Source organism: Lytechinus variegatus, chromosome 2 (assembly GCF_018143015.1).
Source record: "Lytechinus variegatus isolate NC3 chromosome 2, Lvar_3.0, whole genome shotgun sequence".
Classification (NCBI taxonomy): domain Eukaryota; kingdom Metazoa; phylum Echinodermata; class Echinoidea; order Temnopleuroida; family Toxopneustidae; genus Lytechinus; species Lytechinus variegatus.
The window spans coordinates 64648797-64676219 of record NC_054741.1 but is presented as its reverse complement, the minus strand read 5'-3'; the positions used below and the strand labels follow the sequence as shown (position 1 = coordinate 64676219).

Genomic DNA, 27423 nt, shown 5'->3' with positions numbered 1-27423 from the left:
CCATGTTGACGCCACGATCATAACGTGAATACATTGTTAAAGTTTCATCAGATAAAATTCTTCTAATAATCAGCAACACTATCGTCACCTGCTACACGCTCATTACCAAAGCTTTAATGCATGAAACTTTGAGAAGGCGAAACCGTGGAACATGGCGTAAGGGAATAAATTTTAAAGAGTCGCAAGCGAGCAAAAAACTTTTTAAAGTAAAAATCTAATGTTGTGACAGATCTTAGATTACATATGAAAAAGTAGTGTCATGTTGCATCAGTTTTCCTCTCACGGCCTTGCTTTTCATGGATTTTTTCAACTCTTTATTTCATTTCCATTCAAACCTAATACAAAGTAATATAAATCGGGTACAATTCTACAGCTGAACACTCTTACCTCGTAAATCAAATAAAACAGTATAAACTTGAGCATAAATGGAAATCATAGTGGACCCCATATTTTGGGGTGTCCTAAGTTCCCCTCCCCCTAGTCTGTACGCCAGTTATCATAACTTGACTACATTTCTACTGTCGTCACGGTGGTCTTTTCAAACTTGGCCACCTTGCCACCATCCATCACTAGGATACGATCGCTGTCTTTCAGAGTGTTCAGACGATGGGCAATGGTCAGGATGGTGTTATCCTTAAATTCCTCCTTAATGGCTTGCTGGAGTAGATCATCCGTTGCCATGTCGACGCTTGCCGTGGCTTCATCGATGCAAAGAACCTGATTAATAGATGATAAAGATGATGATATCATTTTTTGCATATTAACCTTTTGAGTGTATTAAATTTTGGAACGAGGTTTCGAAATGAAACACATTTGTGTTTAAGCGTACTGCACGCGTATGTCGATAATGCCTATCAAAACAAAAACACTGCTAATAACAAATCTATTAAACTACCTACATTAATTTTTTAATTCATCAGTTTTTGTCCAATCTATGGTAGCTATATTTCATGTAGCGCTCATATCCTGTGATATGAATCACTTGAAACAAGAATTAAGTATGTCACACAAATCAAGAATGTTCGAGGGTATATAATCAAGTAATCTCCAACATAATAGATGTATTGGACTTGAATAAAGACATGCCATTTACACCAATTTTTTTCCAATTTTCTAACATTCTCCATTAAACTTTACTTGATCTTTCTTTATTCGTTATCATTTCAATCATATATTATGTGTCCTCAGTTTCTCATGTGACGTTCACTAACAATTCAAACTATGCGGAAAGTGGTGTATCCTTGGCAAAAAAAAGGATGTCAATGTGGGCTAACTTTAAGAGTCAAACGGAATAATACCTGTGCCCTTGTGAGCATGGCTCTAGCCAGACAGACCAGCTGCTTCTGACCAGTGGAGAACTGTTTCCCTCCTTCACCCGCTTGCGCATCCAGTCCTCCCATGCGGGAGACTACATCCTCTAGGTGGCACTTCTTGAGGACACTCCAAAGCTCTGAGTCACTAAACTGTCCAACAGGGTCGAGGTTCTTTCGGACGGAAGCACTAAAGAGGAACGGATCCTGGGGTATGATGGCCAGTTTGGACCTACAAAGACAGAATGGCAAGGGGATATTGTTGAACAAACTGCAACGGGTAACATAGCTGACTTATCAGGAGGCACACTATAGTCGCCCCAAATGGGCAAGGATGTTCCATCTCTACCTACATTTATAGTTGATACATTGTCTTTGGAATAGTATTTTTAAGGTGCATGTTAGAGTTATAATGCATCTTATAATATATTTTTTTATGTATAGTGAAACAATTATATCAAGTCTTTTACAAAAGAGATCAAATGAAAGTTGTGTTTTTATGCTCTGAACAAATCAACCTTAAGAGGGCAAGCCACTGACGCTCTAACATGGACCTACCTGACGTCTTCTAGAGACAACTGAGACAGGTCAACACCATCAATGGTCACGGAACCCTCCTGAATCTTGACCATTCTAAAGAGGACCAGGAACAGAGTGGACTTCCCTGAACCAGTCCTCCCCACGATGCCAATCTTCTCTCCTGGACGGGTCTCAAAGTCAACCCCACTCAGGGCTTTGGGGTGATCCTCACGGTAAGAGAACTGGACATTGCTGAACTTGACCACACCTCGCTTTGGCCAAAGAGGAGGTGCCTGTAGCGTCAAGTAAGAAATAATTATATTCACGTTGTGAATAATAGGAACACCATTTTCAGTCACTCATATCATTTAATTGCATTCTTCAAGATTTCATGATTACTCTTACTGTGGTTACCTTTCACATCATTAAAAAAATTGTACATGCTAGCCTCACAGGGCCTATCATGGCACTAGTGATTAGGATCGAGACAAAATTTAACAATTAATGTGCATTTTAACAGCGTCATAATCCCCCAATCCCGCGGTAGAAATCCCCCAATCCCGCGGTAGAACACCTGCATGGGCGGGGATCCATCCAATTTTATTAAACATATTTGTTTTGGATACTTGGTCAGTAAAATTTGGTTTAGATATCTGTCGTTCATCACTATCACAATAAGAGCATCACTACTTCCTCCCAATATTTCCATCATCATAATCGTCGTCGTCGTCATCACAGTCAGTGGCGGACTGTGAGCCGGGGGAGACAATGATTGGAGGGGCACTGTATTGTTTGCAGGGGCGGAAATCTCTCCCAAAAGGTAGGGGGGACAAGGGGCTGGAAATTTTGACCAAAAAAGGTTATCATCACAAATGTAAGGTCATCTCGTCCTAAAGTACATGTTTTATTTCAATTTTAAAATGATGTATTTCTACCCATAATAAAAGGCCACAAATAGTAGGGGGACATTTGATATCGTGTCCCAACTACTATTTTGAGTCCCTGGGATTTCCGCCCATGATTGTTTGTTAACAATGCTGTGACCCTCCAATGCTTTGTCTCCTCCGGGTCACGGTCCACCACTGATCACAGTCATCATCCTCATCGTGACCTCCGTCACCACAACATCGACAAGCATCAACATCACCACCACCATCCTCACTTACCTTAATCATTCCACCCTGTGGTTCGTTTGGGATAGCTGTGGTGTAATTATGTACTCGCTCTGTGCTGATCATCTGTTTCTCAATCTCTGTCAGTGTATTAATTACAGCTATCATTCGGTGTGTGTTGGCCAATGCATACGTTACAGCCAGTCCGACCAAACCTAGATCGTTCAAAAGATGATTGAAAAGGAAATAATTGTGGGGTTTCTTGGGTTTGATAAGAAAAATGATGGACCGAGCAGTCAAAACACGAGAAGTGTATGATTCAACAACAAAGTAACTCGTAATTCAACTTTCCTTCTAAAACTTGGTTGAAAATAACTTTTCCTTTGATAAGAATAGTTCTTAAAAAAATAATTTATAGACCTACATAAGAAACATGAGAAATTGTAGTTGGTTTAGCCGATGTGAGTGTAACATTCTGTTATGCGGGCATAGGGTCTTTGATGATCATAATATAGGGAAATACTAACCTGGATCGGAAGTCTGAAACTGATGCTGTAGGACTGCCGTGACGGAAACTACTGTTACCATAGCAACACCAAGCATGTTCAGCCTAAAGAACAGCCAGTGAGATACGGCATCAGAACAGAACCAGGCTCGTTGGTGAAGCTCTAGCCTAGAGCGGTTCTCCTTACGAAATCTGTATGATAATCGCAGATACGGGTCATTTGAAAACAACATACTATATTTTCATTTTATCATTTTTTGTATACTGTATTTAAAAAAGGAACTGATTGATTCATTTACGGTATGCTAGTCTTTATCGGTTGATGGTACCATTTTTTTAGTTGAATAAAAACTGCCTGGGTAGTTAGGGACTAAGCCAATTGCAAACCTGTTAGGCACTGTAAAATAAATTCACAATATATATTCACAATATTTCAGCTTATTTTAGAACAAAATATAAAAATGTTGCAGTTCTACTCCAGGCAGTGAATCAGATTGCTTTTTAGTATTGATTCAGAGAAATGTCAGTGTTTAATCACTTTGATAATACTCGATTTATTTACATTGTTGAAACAACAACTATCACGACTAAACTTCTCATATCTAGTATTTTTTGTCAAAAAAGTTTCATCTACTGTATTTCTAGCAAACGTTAATTACCATAAGAAAAACGTAAATAAAATTACCTTCACAAAATATTTCATCATCAGAATTTAATAAGTTTTATTGATACAATTCGCAAATAAAGTTTAGAGGTGATTACATGACATTCAGGACGTCAGAAAGACACAAAGAATCGTCAACTAGTGAATACCAAAACACCAAGACATGACGTCACGATATTGTTATTCAGTGGCCCGCAAGACGTAAATATGTTAAAATAAGGCATCTTCATATAGACGTAATCATTCGACGTAATATAGACTTAACTACTTTTGTAAATTAGACGTTTATTCAACAAATTTCTGCTTTCATGGAAATTAATATTTAGAATGCTCACCTTTCTGTTGCTCTCATGCCTTTGATGACTGTAAGACCGGATAACGTCTCGGAGAAATGACTGCAAATGGCGGAGTTGGAAATGCTGCAAAAGCGACGTAACTCCCTTGAAGTCTTCCGATAATAGTCCTAAGGGGGAATAATTACACAAGTAAACCTGAATCCAAAATGGTAAACACATGTGAACTGATATTAAACACAAATGATTGCAAAGAATAAAAAAGTGGGGTTTCGAGGATAACCGTATAACAATATCATACATCGAGAGTAAAATTTACAAGCTATGCTTTCAAATTGATAAAAGAAGAGACTTGGTAAGGTTACAACTCATTTATCATGTTTATTGAAAACTGAATGATCACAACATTAAACTAGGTCCTACTATTAATATTTTTTATTACTACTGCTACTAATCCAACTGCTGCAATTTATGATGTTGATAATATATCAGATCGATGCTAGACCATTCAAATCAATTACGTTAACAAAATTGCAATAGAGACTTGAAAATCAAGATAGATATTGGTTATCGGTTGACAAAGTTGAATTTCCATTATGCACTGAAGAACGTGAATAGGTATCGTCATCATTGTCCAAGAGAAGTGATAGATATCAAAGTCAATTAACTCCCTAACCGTAATAATGGTATCAATGATATTGATTTTTTAGAAGTAACGATGATAATACATAAAAAGAATGATAATAATTACATTTGAATTAACATTGGGTACTTATGAACTACAACATATCAAATTACCTGCATGTAGTAGCATATAACTGCGAGTGGAATAAGACAGATTATAAACCAGGGTAGACTGTACGCGGTGAGGATCACAGCTCCGACAAAGGACAGAAACTCAGTCAGGAGGTGATGCAAGGCGAAGGTCATGTGAAAGTCAATCGTGAAGACATCATCTGTGAAACGATGGATGATGCGACCTACTGGGGTAGCGTTGAAGAACGATATGGGAGCCTGAAAAGATAGGAAAGATCATTATCAATGGATGTCATCGATCAAAAAATTATTTTGATTTTTTTTAATGTGTCATGGTGATGGGGACGATGATAATGGTGTTTAGGGGGTGTACGAGGAGGAGGAGGATGTTGATGATGAGAATATTATGCTGCTGTTGCTCATGATGATGATGATGATGATGACGACAACGACGACGACGATGATGATGATGATGATGATGATGATGATGATGATGAAGATGATGATGGTAATGATGATAATGATGATGACGGTTACACTGACATTGATGGTGTTGATGATGATGCTGATGATGACGATAATGAGGATGATAATGATAATATTGATGGTGCTGTTGATGATGATGATGTGCTTGTGGCGGTGTTAATGACGGTGATGACGCATTCCGATTTTAAGATATTCATGATAATGACAGTCATCGTCATGATTATCACGGTCGCATCGAAGGAATGCACTTACACTAAGGATGCTGTTGAGAAGTCCATCATGGATCGTCGTAGCAGCACGAATAGCTCCATAAACGAAGAGAAATGTACTCAGCAGAGTGAAGAGAGAAGTGGTCCCGATTACTCCAGCATATACTTTGAGATAGAATAATGAGGCTGCTGTGACAGCGTTCTGCTCCTTGATCGCATCCGGAAACCTGAGAGAAGATGGGTCCAGAGAAATTCAGGTGAATACAAACGGATCAGGTAGTTTGAGAAAATGAAGTGAGTAAACTTTTAGTAACATCATTTTGAGAGAAAATGGTATACAGTATATTTGCAAATGAGTTTGCGGAAATGCCACGGATAGCCACCTATATATCGTCATTTTTGTTCTTCAATTCGATTTAGTAGGCAACTTATTTTGTTACACTTGTTAAGGGTACAAATAGATCACTAGGACACTTTTATGCCCCCCCCCCCCTCTTGTAATGATGGAAGGAGAAAACTCCCAACGAGCAGCACGGGACTTGAGGTAAAAAAACACTGCGTTATAACCCAGTGACTAGTTAAATGTTTTTTTTAAACAGTTCACCGTAAACTAGACCTACCATTGGTCTTCCGATCCAATTTCCATAGACATATTGATGTATTGAGTAGTAGATGGCTGATGCGCATGCGCGGATGATACGGTATCCTCGATACTCTTGGTCTGGGTCACCCAGTGAGATAGCCACCAATCACTCATATTGCCAGTCACTGCGGAAATGAATATTTTAAAAATCAATTTGATAGACATGGTTGTAGCACTGGAGTAGATTGATTTTTAGTAGTAGCAACGGAGGAATTTGTAGGGGCATTCTAAATAAGTTGGAGGCACAACCAATTATGTATCCAAGCACATACACACACACTCGCACACGCACATACTCTTCCATACAAAAGGGCCTTCAGTTACTAATTTTAACTTGTTTATCTGATTTCTGATCAAACAGTAAGGCTTCATGATGTCATATCCATAGGTAAAGAAAGTGAGCGAATTGTTTGGAATTGTCATTTTGAAAATATTTGTTAAAAGTAGTAAGATACTTGACCCTTTATCACTTTTTTGTTACTTTCTGCATCGACTTCTCGAACAGAACAGCATTAGTACTAGTAGTAGTAGTAGTAGTAGAAGTGGTAGTAGTAGTAGTAGTAGTTTTAGTAGTAGTAGTAGTAGTAGTAGTAGTAGTAGTAGTAGTAGTAGTAATAGTAGTAGTAGTAGTAGTAGTAGTAGTAGTAGTAGTAGTAGTAGTAGTAGTAGTAGTAGTAGTAGAAGTGGTAGTAGTAGTAGTAGTAGTAGTAGTAGTAGTAGTAGTTGTTGTAGTGGTAGTAGTAGTAGTAGTGGTAGTAGTAGTAGTAGTAGTAGTAGTAGTAGTAGTAGTAGTAGTAGTAGTAGTAGTAGTGGTAGTAGTAGTAGTGGAAGTAGTAGTAGTAGTAGTAGTAGTAGTAGTAGTAGTAGTAGTAGTAGTAGTAGTAGTAGTAGTAGTAGTCTAAATACATACCTTGCATAAGGAAAAGTGTCAGGAGGATGATAGAAGCTAGAGTATTCCCCATGGCATTCCAGTACCATTGGTAAACCTCTGACTTGACCACGCCTTCCTCTTTCTCCTCCTCATCTACCACTTTTTTGCCGTCACCATTGCAACCTTTCACCTCAGACTCAGATACCTGTTCCTCTCCTTCCGTTTCCAGTTTGCAGCTTTTCAAGTGACCGGAATATTTTGGGTCGTCAAACACCTCACTTGGAGGTCCTGAAAAAAAATACGAATAGATCAATGTTATTCCAATGTGAATTGTGAAAAGTGCCAAAAATCATTTTACCACGAAATGAGAATAAGACAATATTTTTAAACAGCCCTCTTCAAAGAATTTGGCTTGTAATTTTTTGTAAGCAATGCACCACAGATTGTTTTTTTTTGTTGTAATTTATGGATTAAATTTTAAAAAATATCTGGTTTATATCCTTACCCTTTTTTAGGATCTTGAAATCTTCCATGACTACGACGACGTCGGCGTCAACGAGAAAACGAGTGTGATGGGTACATAGGATCCTTGTCTTGTGACGTAACAGTCCCATGATGCACTTGGAAAATATATGTTGTCCTACTTGGGCATCCACAGCAGCTAACGGATCGTCGAGGAGATAAATCTCACTGTCCTGTGGATATGAGGTAAACCGTAATGATTTTAACAAGATTGATTAATGGACAATTTCCTTATCAATAAAAGGTTGTTTCAAGAGGCACATATTTCATAGCTCCCCCCCCCCCTCCCCTCTCTCCCTCTCTCCCTCTCTGGGTAACCGTCACTCATTTTTTACATATGTGTGCTACCATACCTGATAGACTGCCCTGGCCAGAGCGACCCTTGCTTTCTGTCCTCCACTGAGAGTGATGCCTTTCTCACCAATCTCGGTCTCATCTCCAGCGGGCAGTATCTACAGCAAACACAAGTAAAAACTAAGAAATTATCACAATTATCGAAGTTTTACAGGGCATATAGCCAGGGGACAAGACAAAGTAAATTCATGTGCATCTAAAGAGAGGGTTGATATCATTACTCTGAGATGTAAGTGATGCAACTTCTGTCGATACAAATTTGTAACTTTACAAAGCTTGATTGTTTTTAAAGATTGGAGTCAAAGTAATTTTCCAAAAACACCAAGAATAGATATATCGAAGTGTGATTAGGTTTTGTGAAATATATTCAGTCAATTAGAATTAACATACAGATGAGCCAGCGCAAAGTACCTTTGTATTCTCCGGGAAGTGTTTTATCCTTGACTCTTATTGGCATACTTTATCTCTCTGGAGTACACATGCAAGCCTGTACCACTAGGAGAGCGTTTTATAAAAAGGCTTGTTAATATCTTATCCGACATTTACCATAGTAACAGTTCTTCTCAGCCAATCAAGGAAAGTTGTCAGATCTGACAACTTGTCAGATAAAATATAATCAAGAAACACTCCCCTGAGGAGGGTTATTTTCTACCCCATACAGATTAGTCTCTATTTCCGTAAGGTGTGCTCTATAGCCATTGCTCTTAGTCTTACCTTGATATCTTCCAGGAGAGCACAAGCCTCCACCACTTGGCGATATCTTTCAGGGTTGTACTCTCGACCAAAGAGAATGTTCTCCTTCACAGTGGCGTGTTGTAGCCATGGTTCCTGGGTTGCCACTCCGAACCCTTGCCGAAGCCCGGCAACCCTGATGTCGCCCCCTTCCTTCACCATATCAGCAAGGATGGAGGACAGCAGAGAGGTCTTCCCTGTCCCAACTTTACCGATGACACCGACTAACTGACCCTGTGGGGTTTGATAAATCGAGGGGGAATGCTAGATATGTTGAGAATCTATCATCTGAAGAAACTGTATTTTAATGAATGGCTGGATTTAATAGCGATTGTTACCGATATCACAGTACATACATTCATGCATCACAGATATCTTGGTATTGAAATGATGTATATAATGGTAGGAGGATGAAGCCATGTCGGATTCTTTTCGAGTAAGGGGACAAGAACAAAAATTAGCAAAGTGCCCATGTAGGTGTGGAGCGTTTGATGCATTTTAAAATGCATTCATTTTTTAATTCGGAAGATCTGGCGCATAGTTTAGATTTTTTCAAAATATATGGCTTGAAAATTTATAGGAACATCCATCCTTCCCATCCATATTCCAGCCCGCTACATATTGCCCTTCTATGGAGTCTGTGTCGTTTTATTTACCTTTGAGATATTTAAATCAATTTCCTGAAGCTTGACAGGGTTTGGATGCTCTTCCGCTTCATGTCCTTCGTTTCCTTCACTATCTTTGGTCTCATTTTCTTTATTGTCCCTTTTCTCATCCTTCCCCTTCTCTCCATATTTCTTCTCGTCATCTTTCTTCAACGGATGTTCCCAGTAAAAACATCCATCCTTGATTTTCAGAGCTGATGCTTTGTCCTTTTCTGCTGAATGTTTGTTTCCTTAATGAAAAAAAATGAGCAACATTACCAAGATCTCTAAAAAAGACTAAATGTATTCTTGTTTCCTTCTGTCGGATGGTATATACGCAACGAACAAAGTCCTTCCTAGAGAATCTTAGACACGTCAATGAAAACCAATTAGAGTAACACGAAAGGATATCATTCCTATCCATGAACCCATCATTATTTTCATATTAAAACCCTTTATTACTGAAAACATGCCAATTATAATTATAAAGAAGATTGTTTTTACCACTATCAATGTAAAAAAAACCTGTTATATACAACGAATCGATATACACGGGTATAAAATACCTAGAAATTTTTCGACAAGCGTTTAGTGGGAAAAAAAATTCAGGAGGTGCATTCATTAATGCTCTGAAAATTTTTGACATTTTTTTTATAGTGTGGGCATAATTAGCTTAAAACTAATAGGTAAGCCTAATTGATATCTTACTTTTAAACAAAAGTGGACTTGGCTCCTTTCGGAAATAATGAAACTCGTCATACCTGATAAGTAATAAGAAGTGAGATCTGTCTCTTCTATGTCCATGTACTTCTGGATTCGTTTAAAGGAAACCCAGGCTTCGAGAAGACAATTCAAAACCCATGGGATTCCATTGACTGGTCCTTGGAGCATTGAGAAGAGGGCAAGACTTGTGAAAACCTGAAAGGCAAGCAAAGGAAACTTTAAGATTCAGTTAATTTCCTTGAAGTTATGATCACGAAATAAATTCTAACAAAAACAAATAGAATGACCACAAAGTGTTTGTATATATGAATATATTTCTTGGGCCAAATTCTACTGGGTGAGTGGGATAAGCTTGGTAATTAGCTACATAAGATTCGATTTGCAATGAAATTAGCAACAGTCCTATATTTTAGCTACATTCTCTTGCTATGAAAATGCAAAGGAAGAAGTTGGTAACTTGAAGAACAGATTAATGAAATATACCCTAGATAAAATACAGTCCATGTCAGCTCCGTGCCAAATAAAATAATCAATCATTTTGACCCACTTTCTCCCAGCTCACCTTCGCAGCGGTAAGTTCATTGCCGAGCAGCGTGTAGGAAGTGAAAGTCAGCAAAGCGATGAGGATCGGTGAGGTGGAGCAGACATAGTGATTCAAGGCACAGAAGTACCTGATGCCCTTCAAACTACGAAGCTCTTCAGAACGAAGACCATTGATCTCTTTCTTGAACTGGCCTTCCCAGGCAAAGAACTTGATGACACGCATTCCATTTAATATCTCGTGCATCATCTAGAAAATCACACGATACACATTGTATAACTTTGGAGAAGTGTTTGAAGGAGATTTCCTTCCTGACAACTTAATTGCAAGCTGTAGTGAAATTCTTGCATCTTAATCATTGACTGAGAGCATATTAATAAGTGTAAAGGAGGCTTTTCATAAACACCCCCAATCAACTAAAATCGACACTAGCTACAATCCATACATTATTTAGTACTAGTAAGTCTTAAAAGTTGAATAAAGATCCCATTCCCCTATTTTGGGGCGGAGATAATGTAACCGATTTTGTAGTGATAACATTTGATGTCTTGTAAGTTCAAGGTTATGTTTACTTGAATAAAATCAAAGACATGAATACAAGTAAAAATACCATAAATAAATGGTACAGATATAATTAGTATATACTTGAATGCTTTAGGCCCCCTAACAGCTTAAAAAGCAAAGCTTGTGAATAAAATTGTCATAAGTCACATATTTGGGGATCCCTTTCCCCTGTTCTCAAAACGTAATTGCTTGACAGTTATACCTTTACTCTGCTATCCTTCTGTTTCATCAGTTTCCGGTGGTACCGAACGATCTTTGCCAAGAGGAACTTGGATAAAGGCAAGATTAAGAAGGAACACCCCACTCCAATGAGGAAGGATACGCCCACCTGAAAAGAATAAGACAGAGAGTACATTAACATTCCCATCCCCTCCATTACAAGAATATCATTTTTTATTAGAAACAGATACTGAATATTACCTGGGAGTTTTTTTTAGACGAACCATATCTTTCAATATTAATGATTTTATTGTTCTTTGCCATATTGGATCGAAACTGTTGGTAATAGCAGATTATAGGACAGTGCATTCATGACAAGGGACGTAATTATGTTGTTTATAAGACAACATTTTTCAGCATAACAACTGTACCAACTACAAACACCCCAAATTCATTTTTTTGTGATACAAATTCATGATCTGGTTTATGTTAATCTATTTGTAATCAATTATTACAAACTAACTTCATTGTGCATTCGTGGTCGCAGTGGAGGTATCGGGATGGCAGATATCCAGTAAACCCCCTATAAATTTTCGTTATTTATTTTCAATTTGAAAATCTAAAATTGGAAGCGGAACATGGAATTGGACTGAAATGTTCCATTTTTCTCCTTCAATGAAAGGCATGATAACATTTACCTGTTGGTAGAGCAAGAACAAGGTCACGACTGTTTCCAAGAGCACGCTCCATGCATCATTAATGGAGTGGGAGATCCGGGAGATCCTATTTGCATCCACGTTCATCAAGTTGTTGATCTGACCCGTGGTAAAAGTCGACAAAGATCTGGCCCCAACTGCAAGAGTCTTCCGATACAACGAAGTCTTCACAGCTACCCGCAGCTTCATCATAAGTTCTACAATTCGGTAGTGAAATTGGCTATTAACGATCGTTTGAAGTGCAGTGGCGACGCACAGGCCAAATGCATACAAGTATCCATTCTTGACGGGTTCATCCGAGTTCTCAAGGAAGGACAAAAGAGCGTGTAACAGCAAAGGACTGGCAAACTTGCACGTGTTGGACACGAGTTTAAAAATACCAAGGATGAAAATCTGGAACCCAAAAGCTCGCAGGATGGCCCGGCAAAGAGATATTCTCTTTGCATTGTCGAAACGTGGCATTTTGTGATCTTCGGCTTTCTCCTGAAACACAGAACGGGCTTGTGTATTACTTCGTCTACTTCTGATCGAATCATTCTTGGTCGTTGTGAGATCCTTGATACTGACCGAGTCCTCAGAATTGAAAACGTCTTCAGCGAATGATGTTGAACCCTGTGGGTAGAAACGAGAAAAATAATCTTCTACTCGACTAGCTCTTTGATCCTCTGGAAACTTGTAAACATCGCTGGCTTTCTTGAGCTGACCTGCAGCACCTTTACGCATTATATCCTGGGCCCAGCTGAATGTAAGCCTAGATAATAAACCAGCATGCTCCGCAGCAATACCAAGGTGTTCGGCACCAGCCGAAGGCTTCTCCAAAGAATTGGTATCTTCATGAGTGCCATCGTCGACGCTTTGACCTGCAGAACGTCCAACTTTGACTTGAGATAAAACAGTGTGCCTTGGTGATGGCAGGAGGGTCAGGAGATACAGAACTTGAAGCATACCCGATGCTACAATTACGCCTTCCTGCTCAAAGGTAGTTGAGGTGTTGTTCAGAAGCTGTTTGGTCACCATACTAAGACGCATACACTGGGATACAAACGTCAACGACCACGCCAATACCAACGGTTTGTGTGTCCGGGCCAGCCGAACACTCTGCTGTCTTAGCTTCCACGTGTAGATTGACAACTGAAGCCACGCAAAAGCCGATGTTCCATCCAGTAGCATGTCATCTGGACCTGACCTTGCGATTGGGCTGATCCGCAGGAAACCCAGGGTATGCACCAGTGCAGACGAGACCGCAATGACAAGGCGAACTTCCGGAATGGATGACTTCTTAAGAGTAGAGCTTGTTGAATTTTGGTCAGTGTGGTCAAGACAGACGTACAGCGCACTGACAAGTGCCAATAGGACATGACTGCCAAGGTGGAACATCCACTCGCTCTTGATGCTGTTGTACGAACAGTATCCAAGGTTCTCTTCCTCATGCCATTGGGTGTCATTATTGATATTCCTCCAGCAGAATGAGAGCACAACTGGAGAAGCCATCTCGGTGGCACTTGGTGACGCCCGATGGTCTTACAGGTACTGGAATCATGAAGCGAAAGAAAACAAAATGAATATGATTATAGTCATAATTCTTGATAAATTACATAGTGTTAAATCCAGAGGCACAGGAGTTTGTTATTTCATTGGGATGAGAACTGTTCCTTTATAAAATGATAGGAGCCCCTTCCTTTATACTACTGGTAACGAGGGATGAAAAGTCGGTTTTCGATATAAGGAGCCCCTCCATCTGTTTCTTTGCTTACCAAAACATTCATTAAAACTTTTGCAATTTTCAGAAGTCCCTTTTTATGAACCTTGTATCAGCGCAAGTTTTACTTGAATGTAGTAGGGGAAGTTCACCCTGACAAATAAAAAGATTTATTATAAAAATAGCACCAAAAATAATGACTTTTAAAAATGGTCAAGATTCAAAGAAAAACCATCACAGATTAGAATTTTTATCTGTGACCGTGACGTCATGCATGTCATTATGTGAGCAGCGTCCCCATACATGTTATGATAAAAAAATCAACGAAATTTTATTTTCACACACAAAAAAAAAGAAAATGGTTTTGATTTTACATTCAGTTATCAACAGATAACTTATTTCACACTCGCTCCTAAAAGAAAACAAATTAAATCACGATACACTAAAATATTGATTTGTTTGCCCAATCATATTACATAACATATAGGGGCAGCTGCTCTTATATGACGTTACAAATCAAAAGCTTAAAATTCTTATAACTTTCTTATAATCTATTTGATGGGTTTTCCTCATACCTCCACAAATTTTCCTTTTTATTATTTTTGGAAGTTTTACATTAGACTTTTCTTCAGGGTGAACAGACGTTGATTTCAAGCACTAAAAACGGCGTAAAACGCTATTCATATTCTGACTATGGGTAGGAATGTCGTAGAAGGAAAAGTCGGGCTCAATTCAGTATGCCCTACCACGTCTGCTCCATCATCTCTTTAACCTTACTGAAGAAAAATTTACACCAGGTTTTATTACACTCAGAATCTTTAGATGATTTGAAGAGGGGTGATAACATGAACATATTTAGTGATTATATTACTTAATAGCAATGTGCATCAATTTTCCACTAAAATTCGTAAATGTTTACAAAATGTACGTATATATGAATGTACATAGCCTTATATACACCATTATTAATGATTCGTCCATTCTAAATTCTTTCTCAACTTAATGTCTTCCGTTATCATTTAAATTGAGTCCACGTATAGAATGATAGATGACTTTGGTTTAAATATTAAATTAAATATGAGTTTGTGAAATATGAATTTGTGAAATCACGACAGAGCAGAGAATAGTATCCCATAATTAGTAACCATCTGGAATAAAATTATTGGAAATGGTTTTTTGACTGATTTGAGTAGGTATGGGTGTCAACATTTACCCAAAAAAAGTTAGGAAGAATACGGGTTGGGGAAAGTGCTTTTTTTTCAAGGTCAAATGTCAATGACCTTTTTAAATATACTGTATCATGGTATCTCCCAGATAAAATACGACAAGTTGGTGATCATGGTGTCAAAATGCACAGATTCTTACCAGAAGATCAAAAAAATCAAATCAAGCACCTACAATGCTCATTCGCCGATGAAATTTAAGGTCAAAGCCTTTCAAAAGTCAATAACCTTTTTTTACAATATATACCATATATGGTATAGTGATACCTCTAAGATGAAAACGCACAGGTTGGTGATCTTGGTGTCAAAATGCAGAGGTTCTTACAGGAAGATCAAATAAAATGAAATTAAGTCCCCAGAATGCACATTAACCAAAAACATTAAAGGTCAAAGCCTTTCAAAGGTCATTGACCTTTTTAAAAATATATACCGTATACGGTATAATGGTCTATCTGAGACGAAAAGGCGCAGGTTGGTGATCTTGGTGTCAAAATGCACAGATTCTTACATGAAGATCAAATCAAGTACCTACAATGTTTGTTCACCAATGAAATTCAAGGCCAAAGCCTTTCAAAGGCCAATGACCCTTTTTACATTATATACCATATACGGTACAATGGTATCTCTGAGATGAAAAGGCGCAGGTTGGTGATCTTGGTGTCAAAATGCACAGATTCTTACAAGAAGATCAAATAAAATCAAATAAAGTACACACAGTGCTCATTTACCAATGAAATTCAAGGTCAAAGCCTTTCAAAGGTCAATGACCTTTTTAGCATTATATACGGTATGATGGTATCTCTGAGATGAAACTCGCAGGTTGGTGATCTTGGTGTCAAAATGCAGAGGTTCTTACAGGAAGGTCAAATGAAATAAAATCAAGTACCCAGCATGCATATTAATCCATTAAGTTCAAAGTCAAAGACCTATTTCCATAGGCTATATATTGTATAATGGTATCTCTGAAATAAAATGCTGCATGATGGTGATTTGGTGTCAAAAAGCAATTTTTGCAAGAAGATGAAAAGGCACAAAATAATCATAAAGAATTAACCTTCACCTTTGATATCCAAAGTCAATTTATGAAAGGTCAAAAGTTAATAAATATTTATACATCCATGCATGTTTCCCCCCCCCCAAAAAAAGATATTGATTCATTATATTCACATTTTATTTGTGAATTATAGAAAGATACCTATTTGTAATGAAAACTTGGATGTTTAATATTTTCACTCCGAAATAAGGATAAATAATGGCCATGGAAAATATACTTAAGGGTTAGAAGTCAATCATCTATATCAATAACGTTAGGGAATTTATGTAAATAGGTCGATAACTTGATAACTTCATTGTAGTGATTCTAATGGGAAAAAGACTGACCTCCATGGAAATGAACACAAATTTAAAAGTTGATTCCTTGACCAATGATGACGTCAAAATACAAGTTCGAGGTGAAATCGATATCAAATAGCACTTTTTGATATATATTGTAGTAATGCATTTCCAAAAGTGTAACAAAAATCATGTATAATCTAAAATGGTGAAGTTGTCTAAAGTAGCAGCATTTACATATGCATTTTATAAATCTAAATCAATGTACTAATTTTCTGTAGAAATAGGTCACTAACCTCAATTGCTACAATCAATACTATAAACTATAACTTTATCTGTAAATGAAAAGGATAGGCCTAACCCTAATGACATGCATCATATAAGAACATTTTCATATAGCCAGGGACAATGATGAAGAATTAAAATAAGGCAATCATATAGACATGGTAGAGCTGCAGCTTTTGTCATAGTAAATTAAGTTAAGTGTCTCATCTTCAGCAAAGAGTAATTAAACTCTTGAAAACCTTCTGACATTTTCAGGACTTTGATCTGACCCATTCAACGTTCTGTCAAGGGATATCAGACCAGGGGCCCGTTTCCGAAAGCTGTTCGTAAGATACGAATGACTTTACGCACGATTGGTGACCCCTTGTGCTAAATGATCTCCCTATGTAACTGATTTAGCACAAAAGAGGTTCCAGTCGTGCATAAAGTTGAGTGTAACTTTACGAACAGCTTTATGAAACACCACCCAGGGTCTATATCATTACTGATATGTTGCATAGCTTGATTCTTAAGAACTGGAAGTGGTGCTGTAGGAGTTTTGTTAGGTCAATTGATGTGTACTTTTAAGCTATTATCTCCTTTTGAATTTCATTATCATATCATATCTTTCTGTAAGAATCTGTGTATTCTGACACCAAGAACACCAACCTGCGCTGTTTTATCTTCGAGATACCATTATATAATATGGTATATAATGTACAAAAGGTCATTGACCTTAGGCCTTAAATTTTATGGGTGAATATGCATTTTATGTCCTTAATCTTATTTTATTTGATCTTCTGATCAGAATCTGTGCATTTTAACACCATGATCACCAACCTGCGCCTTTTCATCTCAGAGATACCATTATACAGTATGATATCTATATAGTGTAAAAGGTCATTGACCTTTTGAAAGCTTTGACCTTGAATTTTATTGGTGAATGTCCATGCTAGGTACTCACATTTATTCTATTTTACCTTCTTGTAAGAATTAGTACATTTTGACACCATGATCACTAGCCTGTACCTTATCTTCTCAGAGATACCATTATACAGTATGGTGATATAATGTAAAAAAGGTCATGGACCTTTGAAAGGCTTTGACCTTGAATTTTATCGGTGAATGTGCATGCTAGGTACTTAATTTTATTTTATTTTATATTCTGGTAAAAATTTGTGCATTTTGACACCACTATCACCAACCTGAGCCTTTCCATCTCAGAGATATCATTATACAGTATATATGAAAAGGTCATTGACCTTTGACCTTGAAAAAAATTACTTTCCCCAACCCGTTTCCCTCCTAACTTTTTTTTGGTAAATGTTGTCACCCATACCTACTCAAATCAGTTGAAAAACCATTTCCAATAATTTTATTCCAGATTGGTTATTTTGAGGTCTAATTTAGGGATACTAAGAAAGAGAGAGGAGAGCTAGAGATTGGGGGAATTATTCAAAATTGTAACAATTCCAAAGATAGAAAGAAAATGAAATAAACCGGTGTATAGCAGTATACAATGGATTCATTACTGATACAGGACTAAGTGCATTCAAGCATCCGAAGGTTCCATGTGTTGTTGCTATTATGGTATATATTTCGTGGCGAACGAAAATAAGATGGTGTATAATAGCTCCATGGTGTATTTGAGAGTGCAATTGTTGTCCACTGTCAAAAGTAAACATCACTTGCAATATTATCAAGGCATACTTTCCAATGAATAATAGGATAATGAGGATGGTAGTGGGGATACTAAGATTTTTTTTTTTAATTATGTGTTTTATTGGTATTCAAAATCACATATAATCACAATATTTACAGGTAATTGGAATGATTTAAAACAGTTCAAAAGCAGTAAAATCACAAAACAAAGAAGAAATAAAAAAATAAATGGAAAAAAAATAAAAAGGGTGACATAAATCAAAATAAAACATTGGACGATACAGGTTACTCTAAAGGGAATACACATCGAGATGAATTTACATGTATAATCATTTGTAGCATATTACTCTGTGCATTGTACAAGTCTCAATTTAAGATACAAAAACAAATAGAATGGAAAAGGGGGAACTACTTGTATCTAAGATATTTTGCCCGTCCCCAAGATCGATGCCTCTGCAACAATTGCCAATATCACTACAAACACTACAAAATAATAATACTCTTTTCAAAATAAAATAATCGTGGGTAGGACAGTAAACGAATAAACGGATGAATGAATGGCTTGATGGATGGATGGATGATGGATGGATGGATTGGTGAATGAATGAATGAATGAATGAACGAGTAAATTAACGAAAAGATAGACAAATAATTCAAATGATAAACTAATTAATAAATAAGTATAGATAAAACCACGTCAATTGATTTGAAGTAGAAAATGTCCCCTCAAATGCATGTCTCAAAATAAATCAATAAATTAACAAACAGATCATGAATATACTGATGAATAAGAGAAAAGTCAAGTATACTATGAGTTATATAACTTAAAAAATGGAAAAACAAATTCGAAGTCTCTATACATAAGCAAGCCTATTCATCATTATGATCATATCTTAATTTTGGGTAGCTTTAGATTTTTAATATCTAAAAACATATTTATAAATAGAAGATTGACTAATCCAATTGTAATTTTATTCTAGCAGGAATCCGAAAGGAAAGGTGCGGACTCACCGAAATATAACGATGAAAATCTGTTCCGTTTTCAGTTCAATTTGAAAATCTTCGGTGAAGCCCAAGCAAGCAGCTGGAATCATCAGTGAGAAAAAGTTGAAATGGAATGTGATCTCCGATCCACCAGACCAGCCCTCTTTTATATCCACCAATCAACACCATTTTGCTGGAGATTCCCGGGCTCCTCCGATGATGAGAGATCCCAAATTTAGCTCGAGATCGAGACACAGAGAGGAGTTCAAATATGATTATGTAATACCTCCGACTGCAGACAATGAACGGGTGAATCACTCCCCGTGTTACCCTGTTGCCACGGGAATCCAGACCGGCCGGCCGACAAGAGGCGCGCGCCGGAGCACTGAACCGTAGGAGTGAAGGGAATGCCCCTTGTTATATGAATGGGGGTATGGTGGGCTATTTCATATTTGCGGTGTGCGGCAGAATTAGATAGGAATTAAGGTATTCATATTTTATAAAAGGGACAATCTGAAAAATATCTAACCGAATAGAGTTATTTTTAATTAAATGCCTGGACTTCGCACTAAAATACCCCCTTCACAAACTCCTCCTTTTCCCCTTAACTTGTTTTACAGTTTCCCCTTTCTCTCTCTCTCTCAGCAATTTAAAAAATCAAACATAAATCCAGATCGGATGTGAATAGGGACAATTTGACTATTAGATTTAAACCTTGTGGATTCAAATAAAAAGCTAAAAGATTTGAATAAGTTAATCCTAAAGATTAGAAATAAATCGAATCATTCGCCTAGTCCCTATTCACAACCGATCTAGATTTATTTTAAATCTCTTCATATTTAGAGCGTATAGCATTTCGAATGTGGATTCAAATAGTTATAAAGCTAAAAGATTCTAATAAGTTTATCCTAAAGATTAGAAGTAAATATAATGTTTGGCTGGTCCCTATTCACATCGATCTGGATTTATTATAAATCTCTTAAATTTAGAGTGTATAGGCTTATATTACAATTTGAATATTAGATTTAAACCTTGTGGATTCAAATACAAAGCTAAAATATTTTAACAAGTTTTTCCTAAAGATTAGAAATAAATAAAAAATCGGCTTGTCTATTTATTCACTTAGATCCATTCAAATCTAAAGTGTATTGGCATATATTATATTCATATTATCATGTATCGCCCTTCTTTAGTATTTGATCTGTATCCCCCCCCCCCCCTCATCCTCTCCGTACTCTGCTCGATTTTTTTTCTTTTTCTGTTTGAATATCGAGTAGATATTTTTTAAAAAATGTTTTGAATACTAAGAATCAACATTGCGGAAAGATAGAGGGAAGCATGTATGTGGGGGGAGAGAGAGGGGGAGTGAAGGTGAGGGGGTATAGGCCTATAGTTGGGAAAAAAATCGGAGATGAATGTTATCACAAGTTCTAAAAGTTTTATCAAAGTTTAGCTGCCAAAACATTGACACAGAAAAAAAACATTTACAGACTTTCCGGTAAATTAGCCCAATTTACATCTGTTAGACATAAAAATGAATATATTCGTACAATTTTGGGGGATAGTTTTCTCCTTCATATCGAACACAACGTAATAATATGCTCAACGGGACGATTACATCATACTCCATGAATAGCTTCAACCCGTATACATGGTATAGTAACAAGGAAAACACTACGTCCCTGGAACCAAATACTGCTGTCTCCAATGTACCCCTATACACCTCTTCCAATTCGTATTGAATAATAATTACAATGTCTATTTGATATTGACTCTGCGAATTACAAATAGGCCTACAATCACACTGTCAGTTTACTTTCAAGTGGACCTTGATTGTTTTCGGTCATTGATTTGCACTACCATTGTTGTCAATTCGTACGTTAAAAATGGAAAAGAAATGAAATCAACATATCGATCACCTATAGTTCATTCCCTTCTTGGAAGAGGAATGTATACAGTAGGAGAAATTGTGTATGTCTTATACAAAGTCTGGAAATTTGAACAATAATCAATCGAGTTTTTTTTGTTCTTATCGAACCATATAAATGTTTGATAGACAATCGAATTTTGAAGTTCTCTTTCATAGAATTTGTGTCTTTGATTAAAGGGTGCAGAGCAATGGCTTCATCAACCTGATCAGAAGGGGTTTGAACCACGAGGAGTGCTCCAAATATTTAAAAATTACAATAAAAAGAATTGGACATTTCTATTCTTCTTCCTCCTCCTCTTCTTCTACTACTACTTTTCTTCTTCTTTTTCTTCTTCTTTTTGCTTCTTCTCATCCTATCTCTATTGTAGACTTTCAAGGGCTTAGCAGCCAATAAAGTTCAATTTCAATTAATTGATTTTTAATATACAATGGTAAGAAATATGCAAGTAACAAAGAACGGATAAAATTTTGATAAATACTTTGATTCCCATTCGATTTCCATTTATATGATACGAAATATATAGAAATCGTAAATAGCCTTTTCCGATTTCGGGGGTACCAAACACTTATTCATATACATGTATATAAATGTAAAATCCGGACTGAAAGCACTCGCACAAAATGCACCTCCAGTCATTACGATTTGGGCAATTACATCATCGCTCATCCCAGGCTTTCGTAGCAACATCCAAAACAAAAGGTCCCTGGGAAAACCCGTGGAGGCCGGAGTAGTTGGTCGCTCGCCGTCTCGATCCTCATGAATGAATAGGATATGGATGCCTTGGATTGGTAAATGAGCCGTAGGTCACTCACTCTCTTTGGACTATTATGTTATTCATAATCGTTGCTGTATTGTAAAATATTGAACCCCACGGCTACATGAATTTGATGGTATTTCTTTTTAAAAGTGGGATTATAATTTTCTACAATAGATAACACAAAATTTCGAGAGAGAACAGGAAATTGTAAACAAAATTACCTCAAAATCTTATAGTAAAGAGAAAAATTCCCTTAGCGCCTTATCGAGGTTATTTTCATTTTATGTTCCCCTGCGTTATAACATGTCTATTTCGTATTATAAGGGTAAATTGACCCACATCATGCTGCCGAAATTTATATACTGTGGTATATGTCCATGTTAAACTGGTTGCTTTTATTATTCTGTTTCTCTTGAATGTACAATTTCTGATAAATATGCACTGAAGCAATTCTGTCCTAATTACATTTGCTTTTATAAAGATATTGCCATTTAAGTATAGTGTCTATAGGTCTACTGCTTTAACTAAAGGTTGAAATGAACAATCAATATCGACCTCTACCCTTCTCTCCAGAAGAACAATATAGCCCAAGTTATCCGAAAACAAATAGAATGTGTAAAAGTAGTAAGTGAGAAAGGGGGGATGGGAGAGAGAGAGAAAGAGACAGACAGGCCGGGGAAGTAGGGAAACAATAACCAATCAATGCAACTTAGGAGAAAGAAATACACGGACGACTGATAAAGTTAGAATTTCATTTAGAAATTTAATGGAAGCTCACGATTATTTGATTATCTAAATAAAATGACGATAATTCAAAAGTATTTCTTAATAAATTTTCGTACATTCGTTCAAGAGTAGGCGTATTTTTGAAACACGTTTAATTTTTCCAAAATCATTGGGCCTTTAAAGTTTGATAACTCATGGTCTACATAATGTTCAGCAGAGATTGGACTCGGCTTCATCTTTAACCTGTCTAGTAATTTACGATTCGGAAATATGTTTAAAATTCAATACAAACCGTTCTGTCTCTGAAAAAAAAACTCGGTTTCAATGAGAAACATAGCCGATTAGTCATCATCTCTATTGATTCATATTATCCGTATTGAAATAAATAACCTTATCTACCCAAATCTTAAAACATCGTTGCAATTGCTGTCTTTAGCATATACCGAAATAGAAGCTATCAGTACTAGGTTTATGAATATTTAATATTCGATGTCATCGGATAACAAAATTTCATTTAGGGACTTGGTTCGAAGTTTGTTTGCCCTTTTGCTGCTATTTGCAATGAAATAGCAGCTTTTTTTGCTCGCATCCTGTCTTTAGAACAGAGTTTGATATTGTTCGTGGAAGACTCTGAAAGTTATCAACTGTCCGATTTCGAAACGTCCGCTAATTCGTCGGAGAGTCCAAGCAGATTACCAATAGGCACGTCTGATTGGGTAGTTGAAAGTGACGTCATCCTGATTGCACTAAGCTCCGCCTTCCTGAGGGCTTGCTGAACACGGGAGGCGCGAGACTCGGTCCGGCTCTGCCTGCATAAGCAAATAGGATTTCAAATGACATTCTTTTCACAAAAGAAACTGTCAATATTTTTATCAAATTTATCTATAACTCATCGTCATGTATTTTGGAACAAATATAGGGAAATATTTCCTGAAAAAATCCCATCTCATAATAGACTAATATTGAGCGTATATTAATGAGGTTCTTCATGTTAAACTGGGAGTAACTTGGAGTAATATCTATATATTAGAGATTTTACAAAAGCCTGAAATATCTAGCAAAATTCCTTTCTTTATAGGTGATTTCATAGTTTGTTCTACATTAAGGTGAACATAATCATGATAATTTAGTTGAATGCAATCATACAGAATTCATGGAATTAAATATTAAGGAAATGTTATGTAATCATTATAAGACATCACACCATTATATTAGGGGGTATCAAATGAATTTGATAATGAATATACACAAACATACTGGTTTGAGCTGTTTTGATTGGTCGACATATGGATTTCAGAGGTCATCAAACTTTTAATGGCGCCTAGGTCGGCAGTGAGTCCATCAAGGGCTTGTCGATCGAGATCACGAAGGGTGCCGAGTCTCTCAATCTCGCTCTTCAAACCATTAATCTAAGATTGAAACAAATGATACAATGGTGTTAAATATGACGTAATGTACAATATTACTATCACAATGATCATGATCATCAATCTTGCTCTTAAAAGCTCAAGGTTTTAGGGGCACTCTCGTTTTACTCGCATGCATTCGTTTCAAACAATGCATCCAAAAGTGAGCTCGTCCAACATTTTCTTGAATATAAGGCCGAGCGTAAGAGCACTTTGCGAGAACCTTCTATCATTATCATTACTGTTTCCATGACAAAATAACATAAAATATAAGTATCAATATTATTAATTCTAATATTATTAGAATCTGGTAATATTTCAGTCCTGTCGCTCGCTCGCAAAGTTTATTGAAATAATGCATCACATCACAGGAGGCGCGAAAGCTCAGTCGGTAGAGCGAGGGTTTCAGATTCCGGTGACCCAGGTTCGATCCCCATTTGGTGCGCTAGTGCCCTTTGGTAAGGCATTAATCCTCATGACAGGTCCCTCGGGGAGGACCTTAAGACGTCAGTCCTCTAGTTTCTTGCATACAAGCATCCATGCTTTTTAGCAATCAGGTAAAAAAATCACCACCATCACCACAATCTAACATTTTGCCACTTTAAAAAGGTTGCCTGATTTATCAACTGGTAACAGTGATACCATTTGATTTCCAATTATTGGTAAGTTGTATGCTTAACATACCTGTCTCTGATCATCAGATATATTAACTGGTTGAACTTCTTGTTTTTGAAGACGTTGTTCTAGTCTGGATAACTTTCTCTGAATCTCTTTGCTTAAATTAGGAAGCGAGTTAGAAGGAGTAAAGTTATGATTTAGTCTCTTCATAACTTATATATCTTTTTCCAGCAAAAAATGTGGAATCCATTATGAGGTTATGAAGGAATGGGAAATTTGTTACTAATGCTGATTAATCAATGCACCGTTACAAAACACTATAGAATATCTATACGGAGGCACATATAAAGAGTAGTTCCAAGACTTAAATCTATTTGGTGCAACAAATAATTTAGTTTAAATTATACATTGAAGGAGAATGCTAAATACAAAGAGACATTAAAAATCAAATGCTAAGGGAATAGTAAATCAGAGAGCTTATAAAAAAATCAACAAACCCATATGGAACCTCATAAGCAACTCCATTTATTTGTTCATATATTCATACATCACAATCATCAAAGTACATTTCATAATAAATCGTTTTAATTAATACTCGGAGGGAAATGTAATGGCTATACCTGTGAAGCGTTCCTCTTTCCTTTTCACGGTCTTCCAGTAAACTTGACTTCATCTTGATGTCATTTAATTCGTCATCATGTCTGCATTTGACACATGAAACAAAAGAAACACATAATGAATCCATTTCGATAAAACAACTTTCTATGATATCAATTCACCTTGAAAAATAAGGAATTTTGTAAATCGGTCCTTCGCCACACTTTCTCTCACGCTCCCCCTCCGTCTCCCTAACTCTTACTCCAATTTCTCTATTAATTATTAACTCTCTCCCTCTCTCTCTTTCTCTCACCTTTGTTCGAGTAGTTTCCGTAGTTGTTTCTCCGTTTGCAGTTTATACTTGGCATCCGCGAGTTTCTGTTTCAGATCCCAGTTAACCTGCTGCAGATCGTATGTAGCCGTTTGGAGACGGGTGCATTCTGCTTTCTGATTGGTAAGCGCATCGCTGGTGAGATAATGGCCATGAATTCCATTAAATTGTTGAATTTTAATTTTAGAAAGTGATTTATTCTTCCCAATTAGCATTTATAAAAAAAATAGTGATATGGATTCTAATAAAAATGATTGACTAAAATCTATCACGTGTTCAAAATGCATGAATGTAAAGAATGAGCTTGAAGAAATCAGGTGGGTGTTTCATAAAGCTGTTCGTAAGTTAAGAGCGACTTCAAGGACGACTGGTGATTCCTTCTTGCGGTAAGTGGTATATTGAATTGGCGATGGTTTAGCTCGTAAGAAAGGATCACCAGTCCTTCTTAAAGTCGCTCTTAACTTATGAACTGCTTTATATGAAACGGCCCCCAGGAATTGTTTTCCCATTATACATGATCTTGATTTTCTGTGTTTGAATCAGTGATAATTCAAGTGTGACATATTTCCAAAATTATTGCATTTACCGACCAAGATCGAAATCTTCAAGAGTAACTTCGAATGATCATATACCATTTTACTTGCATGTCAATATTCAAGCGACAGTTCAGTGCTTTGATAGAACGAATTTCTCCCTCAGCTGCCTCTCTGCATAATGATGAAGTGAAAAAGAATGAAAAGGAAAAAATAAGTAAATAAAGTTATCAGTATTCTAAATATTCCGAAAATAAATTCTGTTTCGAAATGATCACTTGGACCCGCCAATGTTCGATTTTCGTCGACAGGACGTAACCCCTATGCACACAATCAATCATACACGTCTCTTTTATTTCATGTTAATTATCATTCGACAAAAATACAAAAGATGATGTTAACATTTTACATTATGAATGTATCATATCCTATGCTTGTTTGTGATATGATATTACCTTCATTGGATTTCACTCACACACATGTAAAACACGCAGTGGCCATGGCCCTCGGAAGCGGGGGTGCCGGGGGTGCAACACCAAGCTTTCCCGGGACCCAAATACCTTTATTTTATAGTGAACTCCCTTTTTGCTTTTTCTTTGCAAATTAACATCAGCAGCTCCAGTAAAAAAAAAAAGAAGAAATGTTTCCAGGGGCCTGGCAGTGGGAAAAGTCAATTCAACTTACATTTTTCTCTCTAAATCTCTAATTAAACCTTCATGATCGCAGTCTTTGAAGATGAACTGGGGTGAAGCGGCTGTATCAGGCTCATTTATCTGTGGAATGAAAAAAAAAATCATCATCATCATCTGAGCTCTTTAGTATTAGTCCAACATTATTCAAGCTGCTTCCAACCATTGCTTTTGTTTGTGGAGGAAACTTTTATATCTATTCCGGTGTCTACGCATGCGCATGAGAAGTTTTGACACAGCAGGGGACGTGACAACCCTCTCTAATTTGTTGAAATATAATTCAGAAATGTTCATGCATGAATTTATTGTAATCTTTATCTTAAACTCACTTAATATATGGCTATTTCT

At 36.8% G+C, this 27423-nt stretch overlaps 2 protein-coding genes across 2 annotated transcripts; both read right to left on the bottom strand.

Moving 5' to 3' along the window:
• Positions 1-202: 202 nt before the first annotated feature.
• LOC121408651 (ATP-binding cassette sub-family C member 10-like) lies at positions 203-19760 on the bottom strand. The gene is made up of 19 exons (XM_041600188.1): positions 19515-19760; positions 12306-13853; positions 11651-11776; positions 10906-11133; positions 10382-10538; positions 9633-9871; positions 8959-9210; positions 8244-8342; positions 7874-8063; positions 7408-7656; positions 6475-6622; positions 5898-6081; positions 5202-5417; positions 4446-4573; positions 3469-3638; positions 2996-3156; positions 1869-2122; positions 1299-1542; positions 203-717 (listed from the first exon to the last, which is right to left on the bottom strand). The coding sequence occupies exons 2-19, from the start codon at positions 13812-13814 to the stop codon at positions 508-510; spliced, it is 4764 nt and encodes a 1587-aa protein (XP_041456122.1). The 5' UTR covers positions 13815-13853; positions 19515-19760; the 3' UTR covers positions 203-507.
• Positions 19761-22966: 3206 nt separating this feature from the next.
• Positions 22967-26554, bottom strand: LOC121409583. Its single transcript, XM_041601495.1, has 6 exons — positions 26486-26554; positions 25836-25988; positions 25546-25626; positions 24992-25082; positions 24159-24310; positions 22967-23710 (listed from the first exon to the last, which is right to left on the bottom strand). The coding sequence occupies exons 1-6, from the start codon at positions 26497-26499 to the stop codon at positions 23542-23544; spliced, it is 660 nt and encodes a 219-aa protein (XP_041457429.1). The 5' UTR covers positions 26500-26554; the 3' UTR covers positions 22967-23541.
• Positions 26555-27423: the final 869 nt, after the last annotated feature.